Source organism: Pelodiscus sinensis, chromosome 1 (assembly GCF_052426305.1).
Source record: "Pelodiscus sinensis isolate ZL-2025 chromosome 1, ASM5242630v1, whole genome shotgun sequence".
Lineage (NCBI taxonomy): Eukaryota > Metazoa > Chordata > Testudines > Trionychidae > Pelodiscus > Pelodiscus sinensis.
The window spans coordinates 135,258,901-135,273,448 of NC_143052.1; the positions used below are offsets into that span (position 1 = coordinate 135,258,901).

Here is a 14,548-nt window from a genome sequence, read left to right on the forward strand (position 1 = left end):
ACAACAATATTAGTTGCTAAAAAGCCCCAAGGACTAAAAATACAGGGAATCCAGAGTTCAGGGTTAGAACTCACAGAAAATTCAAACATTGGAAAGTTTGGAATTACATAGGCCAAGTTCCCAAGCGTGAGTCTGTGTGCTGTCTCTTCACACAGCAATAAAGGAGATGATGACTCTAACAGTGCTGGCAAAGTTGATGGCAATTGGGGTGTTCTCTCTGCCCATAAGATACAGCAATTCAGGTGAGAAGGAGTTGGAGAGTCCATGTGTCCATGCCATTAATTTGTGTTCCTCTCCCCCATGTGATTCCCAGATTAAAGTTGTCGATCACCAAGGCAATGCACTGAGTGACACACCAGTTTACCTTATAGTAAGCTACAGCAGGCAGCAGTTTAATCAGACATATGTCACAGATGACTCTGGGAGAGCTTCCTTTGAGCTAAACACGAATGCTTGGAACGGTTCCTCCGTCTCTTTGGAGGTGAGTGAGAGCCGTCTCCTCATGATTTCTAACAATGGAAATTATACAGCTTTCCAGAACCAGTTTATTGCTCTGCAGATGTCTCCCCTGCCCAGTTCTAAAGAGGAACCATACTTTGGACTTATATTACCCCTAGATATTCCAGTTCTTGGCTTCCCAACAAACATCTCCTGGGCTGTGTCTACATTGGCCCCTATTCCGTAATAGGGATGCAAATGTAGCACTTTGGAATAGGCAAATCCACGGGGGATTTAAATATCCCCCGCGGCATTTGCATTAACATGGCTGCCACTTTTTTCCAGCTTGTAGATAAGCCGGAGAAAAGTGCCAGTCTGGACGCGATCCTCCGGAAAATAAGCTCTTTTCCAGAGGATCTCTTATTCCTTATTCCTTTCAAGTAGGAATACGAGATCCTCCGGAAAAGAGCTTATTTTCCGGAGGATCGCGTCCAGACTGGCGCTTTTCTCCGGCTTATCTACAAGCCGGAAAAAAGTGGCAGCCATGTTAATGCAAATGCCGCGGGGGATATTTAAATCCCCCGCGGATTTGCCTATTCCAAAGTGCTACATTTGCATCCCTATTACGGAATAGGGGCCAATGTAGACACAGCCCACGTGTACATTATTCCCAAACTGTGGATCCTTGTTATGTGGTCCTTGACTCCTCCCATAACTGCTGGCACCTCCCGATCCTGACCTGCTACTGTTCCAATCATGAGCTTCCCTAGGAAGCCGGTTAGTAGGTAGAGTAATGCCTTTCAAGCCAGTAGATTCACTCCAGGAATGAATTTAGCCTAGGATCTCTAAATCATATCCACAATCTTGACTCCCACCAATCCCAGAATTTCTCTCATCTGATGTACTCAGCCAGGCCCACTGATAGGGGGCGGGAGCAAAGGGGGCAATAGCCCTGGGGCTCAGAGATTCAAAGAGCCCAGGAGCTCCCTGTTCCCATTGCCACTACTGCAACAATGGAACCCTGGGATCCCTTGAATTGCTTTGGGAGCTCCGGAGCGCTGCTCCGCTGCTCTGTGCAGCTCTGAGGACTGAGAAGGAGCGCTACACTTCAGTCTGGGTCGTCTAAGCCCTGCTCCTTCCGGGGGCAGAGTGCCCCCCCCACCTCGCCCTGTAGTCTACAGTGGCTGTTGGTCCCCTGTACTCAGCCAGAAAGCACATTGTTAATTTTCTGACAGGGGAGATTCCTGCTTGAGGACCCAGAATACATACCACTGACAGTCAATGTGTACTACCAGAATGCCTACTACTTCATACAGCCATTATACACCACTGCCAAGAGCTTCCTCAGGATCGTACGTGTGCCAGAAACGCTGCCCTGTGGCAAAAATGAAAGGGTGCAGGTGGACTTCAGAATTTACCAGAAAGACCTGAGTTATGGTCACAAGAGTGTGGATTTTTCCTACTATGTGAGTTGCTAGGGAAATGCAAGGGGGTGGTAGTGATGCTGGATAAAGATGCTGGATAAGGAACCCTAACAGACTCAAGCCCTGTATGGCCAGGGGGTGGGGGAGAGAGAGAGAGAGTCTCACACACACGATCAATCTCTCTCTCACACACACCTCTCTCTCTCTCTCTCTCTCTCACACACACACACACACACACACACACACACACACGCACACCCCCAATGAGACGTCTTGTGCAGTGGCCATTTATTTATTGTTTCTCTTTATTCAATGTGGCGACTGCCATTATGAACAGGGCCACTTAAATAATTTCACAGAGTCCATCAATTAGCTATCAAAATGGTGGGACATTTGCTCACAACTCATACCGCACTGGCTCAGACCTGGTGCCTGACCGGAAAAAGATTCCATATCCCAGTCGCTGTAGCTCCCCGAGCCACCTGCTCTCCATTCGCCGCGGTGCCATACATGGGAACCCTGGTCTGTGTGATATTGTCATGCTACACACTGTATTTCTGGCATTTCCTGGCCCTTCTCTCATGCCTTTTTCTCTCATCTCCCTCAGGTCATGGGGAAAGTGGGGATTGTCCTTTCAGGTCAGAAGACTTTCTTGGTTGGATCTTCTAAGAGTAAGTGCAGGCATCTCTTCACACAGTGATCATTCTGTTCTCTGCTGTGTCCCCACAAGCTCTGCTCCATGATGTAGCCATGTAGGGTAAAACTGGGCATTTCACTGCTATCTGCTAACACCCAATGAGCTGATACTCTAGCCCCTGCAGGTGATGGTTAGAGACAGAGAGATCTATAATGGCATGTCAGAGCTTGAGGAGCCCATGGGGAGACTGATTGTTCCATGAGTCTGTCTGGACTCTCCTTGGTTCTATGTGACCCAGTTCCATGAGGCAGAGACAGGGAGAAAGGAAACAAAATGGCAGAGGAAGAGTGATGGCAAAAGGGAAGATCTTGGTACATTTGGTGATGGAAACATAACCACCTTTTCCTCTCTCTTTCTCCCCTCTACCCTCCCCCATCCAGTGATTACGGGCACCTTCTTCATCCCTCTGGTCTTCACCTCTGACTATGCCCCCGCTCCTACCATTGTAGTTTATGTCATCTTCCCCACTGGAGGAATCATAGCTGATAGTGCCCCTTTCAGGGTCTCCATGTGCTTCAAAAATGAGGTAGGACTCATGGCTGAGGGGCTGTGGGTTCATGGGGATATGTGTCTGGGAAGGAATGCCACAAAGTTATGGGGGGGGGGGAGGAGTAGTTACATGTGAGTGGCCATGTGTAACTCAATGGCTGAAATAGAGATTCACTGGGAATGTAGGGACCTGTTTTAGTGTGTGGATTTGTTGAGGCTCGTAGAGGAAGGGTCACTGAAGACCCTCTGTTTGGAAAGGCCTGAGATCTGGGACCATTCTAATGTCGTTTGGCATCAAGATACTTAACCACAAGCTGAAAGCCCTTTTCTTGTGCACACACATCTCACTCTTGAGGACTGACAGCTCCATTGTTCGACAGGAGCCTAGCTGTCACAGGGAGCTATGATCAGATAGGGTGAGCAATTGCCTTAGGATAGTGCTTCTCAACCTGGGGGTTCTCAGTAGGGACAATCATTGAGACAGATCTTTGGTGTGGTAGGAAAGGTATATGTTGGTTCATGTTTGCACTGACTAGTATTTTTTTTCCAGGAGGCACATCAACTCATCTAGGATACGTCTACACAGCAGTATTATTTCCAAATAACTGATGTTATTCTGAAATAACAAAGAGCTCATTTACACAGCAAGCCTTTATTTTGAAATCATGTCGAGCTAGAGGACTTCTTACTCTGACTCCTGTAATCCTCGTTTCATGAGGAGCAAGGGAAGTCAAAGGAAGAGTGTTCTTCCTTCAACTTTCTTCTGCGTAGACAGTTCCAGAAGCTGAATTAAGCTATTTCAACTTCAGTTGTGCAATTGACGTAACTGAAGTTGCATGACTTAATTCAGTTTTTGCCTGCTGTGTAGACATGCCCCTAGATATTTGCCTAGCTTTACAACAGGTTACAGAAAAGCATCAGCGAAGTCAGTACACACTAAAATGTCATACAGATTTGTTTATAATGCTCAGTATAATATACACTGAAATGCAAGCACAACAGTTATATTGCAATTGATTTCATATATAAGAATATTGTACAAATGTATTTTCAGTAGTAGTGGGCTGTGACACTTCTGATTTTGTAAATAAGTCGTTAGGTGAGAGGAAATTTGGGGTATGCAAGACAAATCAGACTCCTGACAGGATACAGCAGTCTGAAACTCTTGAGAGCCACTGCTTTAGGAAACATAAGCCAGTCCCATGGAGGCTTTAAAGAGGACAACTGAGTCTTTTCAGTTTGACCTGGCATTCAGAGGAGAGCTGGTGTGGAGAGAAGAGCACTGCAATGATGGACTCTCAGCAGGTTGTGCTGTTGGTTCTTCTGGTTAAGTGTCTCTAATAATATTCATGGCATGCAGTGATATCTATCCAAGCTACAGCTCCTACCCTCAATTGTCCTTATTCCTCAGTTGTCCTTCTCTTCAGAACCCCAGTCATGGGCCATCTGCTCCCATAGCTGCCTCATTCTCTCCTGAAGCAATTGGCTCTGCCTGAGGTGAACCCTTAGGGATTACCTTCACCTGGACTATGTGGGGCTCTTCTCTGTTGTAGCAACCTGCAGGATGATCAGCAGAGGGAATTCTCTCCCTGCTTTTCTCCCCTCCCATCTCATGTTCTTTTCCCTTGTGCCCATCAAGGTGAAGGTAGAGTTCTCAGAGGATGAGGCCCTCCCTGGATCTGAGGTCAGTCTCCGGATCCAGGCTGCTCCCAGATCCATGTGCGCTGTCCGAGCTGTGGATCAGAGTGTCCTATTGATGAGGCCAGAGAGACAGCTGAGCAACTCCCTGGTAAATGACTCCACTACGCTCTGTGTGAAAGGAAGAGCATGGGCGAGAATAAGAATAGATTGTATCTCTGCAGTGTGTCCTTCCAAGGAGCTCTGAGGGTTCTATGGGAGACAGTAGCATTAGCCCTACTGCACAGATGGGGAAAATGAGGCTCAGGCAGGAAAGTGACTTTCTCACTATCACACAGTCATCATCCCTGTTATGGTGAATGCCAGAGGGACAGACAGAGAACTGCCTTGATCTAGCCTTTGCTAGGCTCTTACTGTGGCCTGCTTGGATATTCCATTGGCAGTCTTAATGCACCCCTTTTGATGAGTACATGATCACTAGCCATGTAGCAGAATTCTTTGGTAAACAAACATCATGAAGGCGAATGGCATATTAGGTTGCATTAGGAGGAGCATTGCCAGCAGATCCAGAGAAGTGATTACTCCCCTTTATTCAGTTCTGGTGAGGCCACATCTGGAGTATTGTGTCCAGTTCTGGGGCCCCCACTATAGAAAAGATGTGAACGCATCCACCGGAGAGTGACCAAAATGATTAGGGGGCTGGAGTGTATGACCTATGAGGAGAGACTGAAGGATTTGGGTTTGTTTAGTCTGCAGAAGAGAAGAGTGAGGGGGGTTTTGATAGCAGCCTTCAACTTCCTGAAGGGAGGTTCCAAAGAGGATGGAGAAAGGCTGTTCTCAGTAGTGACAGATGGCAGAACAAGGAGCAGTGGTCTCAAATTGCAGTGGGGGAGGTCTAGGTTGGATATTAGGAAAAACTATTTCACTAGGAGGGTGGTGAAGCACTGGAATGGGTTACCTAGGGAGGGGGTGGAATCTCCAACCCTAAAGGTTTTTAAGTCTCAGCTTGAGAAAGCCCTAGCTGGGTTCATTTAGTTGGGATTGGTCCTGCCTAGAGCAGGGGGCTGGACTTGATGACCTTCTGAGGTCTCTTCCAGCTCTATGGTTCTATGATTCATGATCAGCACACAGTGGTAAATCCAGGGTAAGTTCTTGTCTCCTGCCTCATGCTCACTGCACATGACCCCACTGCCTCTCCAAGAAGAAAATAGGAGAAATGTAGAAGACTGATTGAGAGTCTGTTCTGAGAGTCTACCCCATATGCTGGGTCTAAGCTTTCCCTACACAGTAGCATGGGACAACCATTCAGATCGATCTTTGATGTCGTAGGAAAGGTGTACGTTGGTTCATGTTTGCACTGACTAGTATTTTTTTTCTCTTTCTTGTTTTTCCCAGATCTATGGGCTATTCCCACATATTTTTCGTGGTGGATACCCTCATCAAGTGTCTGAAGATGACTTCTTATGCTGGTCTCCAGAACCTCTCCAGCCTGATGTTTTTATGGTGTTCAAAGTAATGATCTTGGATTCTTCCTCACTGGCTAGGTTACAGCTTATTAGGAAACAACTCTAGTAATCATTGGTATTTCACTGATTGGCTGGATGAGTTACCTGATATTAGTGACCAATAGCAAAATATTTAGTGCACATTGGTGGAATGATTCAGGGCTTCAGACATTATCGGTTAGTAGGAAAGAGTCGTATGTTAGGTCTTCATGCTCTATGGCTGAGTGGTTTAGAATGCCTACAGCTAGATAGCCGGATCAATACTGATGCCTCACTGGGCAGTTTGGTTAAGGCATCTGACACTAGTGGCTAATAGGAACCAGCCAGGTGTGCATTGAGATACTCACTTATAAGAGATATACATGGAGGATGTTCAACAGGAGTATTGCCGTTTCCCCATAGGCCCAATAGACTTTGAAGGAGAAGAAACTTGCACTGTTTGGGTGTGTCTACACTGTCGCCTTAGCTTGAAATAAGCTATGCAGTTTGAGCTATGTAAATTCTGTAGCTTATTTCGAGTCTATTTTGAAATAGCTTATTTCATAATTTAGTGCTGTCTACATAGCGCCAAATTTCAAAATAAACGGCTATTCTGCAATGTCCCTTAATCTTCACGGAATCAGGTTTATAGGGACGTCAGAATAGCGAACCTGTTATATTTTGAAATAATGGGCTTGTTTCAAAGATGCAGAATAGCTATTTTGGGATACTGGCAGTATCCTGAAATAGCGCTGCAGTGTAGATGTGTAGCCTTTGAGTCAGGCCTGATAAATCAATGCAAGGGGGATCCATTGTCTCACTGCTGTGAGATATGAGTAATTCTGACTTAAATCAAAGTGAAGGACTTATGTGTAGCTGAGAGGGAACTGGGTCCCTGCTTTATAAGAGAAATGAACAGCCTAAGGGACAAAGGGCAGATGAGAGAAAGAAAGGGAAAGATGGGTTTCTGATATCTAAACTTTCAGCACATTTTCTCTTTTATTTCTCTCTTTCTCTCTTCAGGAAATGGGCTTGAAAATCATGTCCAATGCCCATATCAAGAAGCCAAGACAGTGCGTAACGACTGTGGCTGTGACACAAATGATAGTGACAGTACTGGAGAGCACAGTCCCCATGCTAACTGTACCTCCAGTTTTCACAAGTGAGCATTTGCTAGCTATCCTTTCTGCTTCCTCTTACTTCTCACTAGAGGGTTCAGTCTTGTAACTGAAAGCACAGAGCTTAAGGTAAGCAGTCCATGCTGTGATTGCAAATGATGGAGGAAAACAGAGGCAAAACATTGCTCTGCACTGAAGTTGCTTTCTGGGCTGCCTGTGACTGAGGAGGTCTTCCTGCTGAAATGTTAGCAAGTTGGCTGTTGTTGCAGACACTAGTCTGTCATCTGAGCAGTTGACATTCTCACTTTGTATCTCTGATCAGGGCATGTCTACACAGCAGGGCTAAAGCCAAAAGAAGCTATGTGACTTGAGCTATGTCAATTCCATAGTTGAAGTTGAAATAGCTTATTTCAGCTTTTGGCGCTGTCTACACAACGTGAAGTCTGAAAGCACTCTTCCCTTGACTTCCCTTACTTCTTGTACAATGAGGGTTACAGGAGTTGGAGTAAGCAGTCCTCCAGCTCAACATTATTTCGACATTATGTTGAAATAACTGCTTGTGTGTAGACACAAGCCTATGTTATTTCAGAATCATCAATTATTCTGAAATAACACTGCTGTGTAAACATACCCCTGAGCCAAATGGGAGACTCGTGTACTCTGAATTTGGTTCTGAAGTTCCTATAGTAACTGAGATTTTGAAAAAAGAGTTTGTTTGACCCGTGCATGCACCTTTCATTACCTCGTGCCCTGCTGTGAAGCTATATAATGCTAAGCAAGTAAACTGCCCTCAGTACCTTCTCAACAGCCTTAGCCTGAGATGGTGCTTTAGTGTTTCTTCCTTGAGCATGCTAGATGGCATACCCAGTCTTTAGTTTAGTTTATTAGTTAGTAAGTTCAGTTTAGTTTGTTACTTTCAGGATTGTTTCTCCTCTCTCCTCTTAAAAGAGGCTCACCTTCCTCAATAGGGCATGCCTGATTCATCGGGGTTTAAATGCCACCTCACTTGCTGGGAGGCCATCCCAATTTGTGATGGCCACTCCAAGTGTGTCTGCTGCCTTGAAAGTATCACAGAAGCATAATTCTCCCAGGAAGGGAAAATCTCTAGAGACCTCTAGAAGTCCCAGAACAATGAGCTCTGACTCTCTCATAGGGTGTCTGTTTCCAAAAGACCCCACTTTCCAAAGTACAGGACTTGGTGGCGATGGGGGACTTGAACTACTTAGACATATGTTGGTAAAATAATACAGCTGGGCACAGATTATCCCACAAGGTCTTAGAATGTATTAGAAATATTTTTTTTATCATAGAAGTGGAGAAAGCAACTAGGAAAGGGGCTGTTCTAGCTTAGATTCTGAGAACAAGGGAGGAACTGGTTGAGAATTTGAAAGTGGAAGTCAGCTTGGGTAAAAGTGATCATGATTCTGATTTTAAGGAATGGCAGGAAGGAAAACAGCAGGAAAGATAATGGATTTTGCAGGGGCTGACCCAGGAAACTCAGGGAGTTTGTAGGTAAGATCCCATGGAAAGCAAATCTAAGGGGAACACAATTCAAGCGAGTTGGGAGTTTTTCAAAGACATATTATTAAGAGCACAAGAGTAAACTATTCCACTGCATAGACTAGATAAGAAGTATGGCAAAACATCATCCTGGCTTAAGTAGGAGATCTTCAACCATCTGAAATTCAAAAAAGAATCCTACAAAAAGTGGAAACTACATCAAATTATGGCAGATGAATATAAAAACCCACAAGCATGTAGAAGCAAAATAAAAGTTAAGGCATAAAATGAGATTAAACTGGCTAGAGACATGAAGAGTCACATTACATTAGAAACAAGAGATAAACTAAGGTCAGGATAAGAATGAAGGGAAAATGAGGGGAGAAAAACAATACAACAAAATGTGAAAATGTTGGGAATACTAAAGGCCCATTTTGTTTGAGTTTTCACCAGAAAGATGAGTAGAAATGGAACATCTAACATAGTGATCTGCAGTTATAGTGAGGTAGGATCTGAGGCTAAAATAGGAAAGAACAAGTTAAGATTACTTGTCTCAAGATCCGAAGCAGCAGATGGAAAAGCATTTCTCTCTTAGCTCTGGATTCCATTATATGGCCCCCTCCTTCCTGTGGAGATACTGCTCAGAGGTCACCTGAGCAAGAAGCACCTACTGGAGCACTACTCAAAGAAGTAGGAGAGATGACTCACCCTGTGCAATAAATATAGTTCTTTGCGATGGGTGTCCCTGTGGGTGCTCCACTAGGAGCCTTCCTGCCCCTCTGCTTTAGAGTTTACTCTTTGAGACTTTTTGATGGTGAAAGAATTGAGGCTGTTTTACCTGTGCTGCTCTATAAAGCCTTGGTATGGGACACAAGATAGTGAAGAGCACACTCACAGGCTAATGAAAATCTCCAGCTGAAGGTGCACAGCCTGAAGTGGAGTCCCCATCAGGACACACATCTTGAATAAGTGCAGTTGCTACACAGAGGCTGTGTCTAGACTACATGGCTCCATTGACAGAGCCATGTAAAACAGTTTATTTGGCATAGGCAAAGAAGCGGGGATTTAAATAGTCCCCGCTTCATTAAAATAAAAATGGCCACCGCCGTGCTGTGCCAACGATCCCTTGTGAAACGAGGTTTACTGGAGCGGTTGACAAAGGCTTACCTTGTCGACTGCGGTGCCTCTAGACTGCCCTGCTGTGCCAGATCAGCAGATCATCGGCACGGTGTGGCGGCCATTTTTATTTTAATGAAGTGGAGATTATTTAAATACCCGCTTCTTTGCCTGTGCCGAATAAACTGTTTTACATGGCTCCGTTGACGGAGCCATGTAGTCTAGACATAGCCAGAGTAAGTAGCCTCTCTTCTTAATCTCCAGCACTCCCTGAGAGGTTCACCACAACTGGACATGGGACCACCATATCACCACCTGCACCTCCAGTTGAGAAGCAAGTTCGCAAATATTTCCCAGAAACCTGGATATGGGATTTATTTTCAGTCGGGTAAGTAGCGCAGTGTGGTAGCCCAATTTGATCATCTTTGCACCATCCTGAATGACCAAAGATCTGGTCATATTTTAGAGATTTACAAAAGTAGAGAAAAGTGCTGAGTTGCACACGTAGGGGAGATTTTCAGATGAGTATACTGTGGGTCCTTTAACTGCCAGGCTGGTGGTAATAGGGTTTTATGGCTGAAATGTCAGTCACTTTTCTTTTGTTAAATGTCCATTTCCATAAAAACTTGAATCTAAATATCTATCAGCAGGTTATTTTCTCTTCTGTGATGAAGCATAGTGTTATTGTCATAATAGCTATTGCGATGTCATCCATGTGACAATCCCTTAATCAAGGGGTTTGATTCGAACTAACACGTCCCGGAGCACACTTTCACTTCCGAATCAGCTGTTGAGCGGAATAACGCGCGGGCAAGATCATGCTAATGAAGCGCAGGATATTTAAATCCCTGCTTCATTAGCAATTTCGGTTGCCTACATTTGCATCCCTCGCTCGAACTAGGGAGCAAGTGTAGACGTACCCTAACGCAGCTGCCCTCATTCAGTGCAGAATCACTGCTACTATGTCTTGTAAACTTGGCATAGACTCTGCAGGCCAGGCCAGCCCCCTGATGTGCCATCACATTTTGGCTGGCTTCCTAGCACACGAGAGTGGAAGTTATTGCTTGGCTCTTACACTAATTCTCCCTGCCCTTGGGCAAGTCACTTCACCTCTCTGTTCCTCGGTTTCCACATCTGTGAAATGTTTGTAAAGGGTTTTTAGAGCTATAGGCAGTATCTGTGGAATGTGCCAGGCATCATTATTAATGGAACCTTTTTGGAAAGTGGCAAAATATCATTTTATTTCCAGTGAGAAATTTTAACAAAGAGGTGCAACTCTGAGCTCTAAAACGCTGGGTGGGGAACATAGATTTTCAAAGATCATCTACAATTGACTTTAATGGAAGTTGAGGATATTTAGTATTTTGCAGGATGGGATTGTTTACTGATGTGTCTAACACAATTCAATTGTGCGTCTTTGCAGATTCTGTCTATGGTAAGAGTGAGGTACAGAGATGGGCCCAACTCACAAATCTGAGCTATGGGTTTGTGTCCAGATTTCAAAGGCTCCATTGTTCAGATGATTCTGATTGCAGTAATTGGATTGGGTGCCTTGGCAATAGGCCCATTGATGGTGGGGTCCAAGAGGGCAACTGCCCAGGTACCAGGCAGTTCAAAAGGGCCTGGGGCTCCTGGCTCCTGCTGTTGCTACTGTGGCAGCAGCAGCAGCTGGAACTCTGAGCCCTTTAAATCACTGCTGGAGCCCCAGGTGGCACATTCCAGACAGCACTAAAGGCTGGTGGGGCTGGGGCGGGAGGGGGGGAAAGACACGGGTGGCTTCTCCAGCTCTACCCCTTCCACCTGAGGCCCCTTCTGTGAGTGTGGAGCCAGCCCCTCACCCCACCTTGCCCAGCGGCCTGGCAATTTTGTCGCCCCCCTGTTTGGGAATAAGGGCTCTGGGCCTTCTAGAGACATGACCAGATGGTGTCTTCTAGTAAAGGATTTTATCTCTTCATGGTTTTTCCTCTCAGTCCCACTGGAAACAGGGATGTCCCTGTTATGGTGCCTGACACCATTACTGAGTGGAAAGCTGGGACATTCTGCACATCTGAGGTAGGCTTTGGACTCGCCCCAACCACGAGCCTTCTGGCCTTCAAGCCTTTCTTTGTAGAGCCCACACTGCCCTACTCTGTGATCCGGGGAGAGACTTTCACCCTGAAAGCCACTGTCTACAATTATCTGCTGCAGTGCATCAAGGTGAGTCCTGTGGGTGGCTCTGTAAGGAGGCAGCAAGTGGGGATAGCATCTTCCTCATCATCTCCTGGACTTTGCACCCACTGCTGCCTCCTAGATCAAAGTGACCCTGGCTGAGTCCCCAAACTTCCACTTGGAGCAATGTGAAGGCTGCATCTACACCAGCTGCCTCTGCACCAATGAAGCCAAGACATTTCACTGGAGAGTCACAACTAAACAACTAGGTGAGGCAAATGGGGGATGAGGGTGTAAAAGCCAGGGAGGGCACAATTATGTGTTACTGGACTTCAGGTTAGATTGCATTGGATAAGAAAAATGGAGTACGTGGCCTTTTAACTGTAGGGCACTAGTTGCCAAACATCAAGGGCACTAATAAGATCAAGAATGGGCCAAAGAGCCTTTTATTTTAAGGGGAATGGCTACACTACAGAGGGGTTTTTTTTTCAGAAAAATGGCTGTTTTTCTGAAAAAACATCAATTACGTCCACACTGCAATCGTGTTCTTCCAAAAGAAAATTTAAAAAAATCTGAAGGGGTTTTCCTGACATTGGTAATCCTCTTTCTACAAGGAAGAAGCCTTTTTCTGAAAGAGCTCTTTCGGAAAAAGGCATGTGTGGACGGAGAAAAGGGAGTTCTTTCTAAAGAAGAGGAAAGGGGAAAAAGCACAGGTGCCCTAGTGGCCACTCCTTCCATAGTAATCACAGCTGAAATGTGAGAGAACCTCCATTCAGTGTGGATGCTCTCTTTGGAAAAAGCAGATGGCTTTTTCGATGCTCTTTTGCAGTGTGGACACTCTCTTTCAGAAGAAGTTTTCTGGAAGATCTCTTCCAGAAAAGCTTCTTCTGAAAGAAGCCTTCAGTCTAGACATAGCCTAGGTGACTGGTTCTATTCATTTTGTCTGGAAGGTGATCTTTATAGCAGTACCAGAGGATGTTTTTCATAGTCTGCTGTACAATCTGTCATTTCTTGTTTTCAGGGTCGGTTAACATCACCCTTAGCACAGAGGCCCTGGACACCAAAGATCTCTGTGAAGGGAAGGTACCATTTGTACCAACAAGAGGACGGACAGATACGCTGATCAAACCTGTTCTAGTCCAGGTCAGTTTGGGGTTGGACTTAGCTCCCTTATCATCGCTAATGGGAAGGAAATCAGCCCCCATATGCAGTGAGGTGAAATTTAGGCTCTTAAATTGCCACTTCTTATTTAAAGGGGACTAAGTGGCTTCTCCAGGCCTGAGTTATGGTCCAGCTAGGTCCTTACAGTAAGGATCAAAGGACTTGCTTCTGAAGGAGGTTTCCACTATTTTATGTGAAACTCAATTCCTTTATGCCCTCTTCTGGGGGCAACCTCATATCCCCATGTCCTGGCATCAGGGCTTGCCTTGTGCCCACTGATCCTTGTGCACTCCTCTATGTCCTGTCTGAGATGCTGGGATAATGGATGTTGCCAACTGATCCTCTCTTGTAAGCTCCACTTCCCAAGGTGGCAGATGCCCCCACCCAGGAAATCAGCCCTGTCAGGAGTTCGGAGATCTTTGGGCTGCATGGAGCAAGAAACCAGGCAGATCTCAGGGGGGGGGGAGGGTTTCTCATAAGCCTGACATGAAAACACATGTGGTTCATAGCCTAATTGTAACCCTATGTCTCTCCCCTCCTCCTTCCACCGCCTCTGACTCCAATGCTGCTGTCCCCTCCCCAATAGCCAGAGGGAATTCTTGTGGAGAAGGCTCACAGCTCCCTGCTTTGCCCTGAAGGAGGTAGGTGGGCTACTCAGGTGGGGAAAGGGAATAAGAAGATGCAGGTGGGCGGGGGGACTCTGTCTCCTTGGCTTAGGAGCAGCCTTTGTTTTATCTGAAAGAGGTAGGTAAGATCACATTTATCTGTGCAGGGCCTCGTGCAGGAATGTTCCTTATTTTTCAGGCTTGTATCCAGTCCCAGTGGGGCCAACAGCCACCGTGGGCTCTGGGGCAAGGTTGTGTGGGAGGGCCCAGCTCCATGTCCCCAGAAGGGGTGGTGGGGATGAGGGCAGTCAGCCCTTAGCACTGCCTGGATCATGATGCTGCCCCCACCGCCTAGCCCTCAAAGCCGTGTGGAGCAGCGCTCTGGTGCTCCCGCGACAGTTCAAAGGGGTTCAGGGCTCTGGCCACTGTGGCAGCTGGGGAGCTCCAGGCCCCTTTGAAAGTCTGACCCCTTCCCCCTGCCCATCGGCGGGCCTGTCCAATTCTAGCTAGACATGACTGAAGTAATGGGGCTGTCACCCCTTTCCTTGGGGGGCATTGTCTCCTCAAGTGTTCACTGCAAGGAAATGCTTCCTCATACCCAGACTCAAACTTCCCCCTTTCACCGGATTTACCCCTTCTGAGGCCCTTAGCTAACCAACTCCTAGGTCTTCTCAGAGTCATAGGCAGCAGTAACGTCTGCTGCTTTGTCACCTTGGCCAAGCAATGTAAG

General features: G+C 46.2%; 1 protein-coding gene across 3 annotated transcripts in view; it reads left to right on the forward strand.

Annotated features, from left to right (window-relative positions):
- LOC102452987 (alpha-2-macroglobulin-like protein 1) overlaps positions 1-14,548 on the forward strand; it is a 48,871-nt gene that overhangs the window by 16,144 nt on the left and 18,179 nt on the right. For 2 of the 3 annotated variants that reach the window (XM_089771760.1, XM_025183031.3), the window contains exons 11-22: positions 314-481; positions 1,674-1,904; positions 2,470-2,533; positions 2,940-3,085; positions 4,688-4,837; positions 6,082-6,198; positions 7,194-7,332; positions 10,169-10,292; positions 11,875-12,100; positions 12,195-12,321; positions 13,074-13,195; positions 13,800-13,854. In XM_089771760.1, the coding sequence (XP_089627886.1) occupies positions 314-481; positions 1,674-1,904; positions 2,470-2,533; positions 2,940-3,085; positions 4,688-4,837; positions 6,082-6,198; positions 7,194-7,332; positions 10,169-10,292; positions 11,875-12,100; positions 12,195-12,321; positions 13,074-13,195; positions 13,800-13,854 (1,669 nt within the window). The remainder of the gene's footprint in view (positions 1-313; positions 482-1,673; positions 1,905-2,469; positions 2,534-2,939; positions 3,086-4,687; positions 4,838-6,081; positions 6,199-7,193; positions 7,333-10,168; positions 10,293-11,874; positions 12,101-12,194; positions 12,322-13,073; positions 13,196-13,799; positions 13,855-14,548) is intronic. The other variant, XM_025183032.3, reaches the window with a different exon arrangement.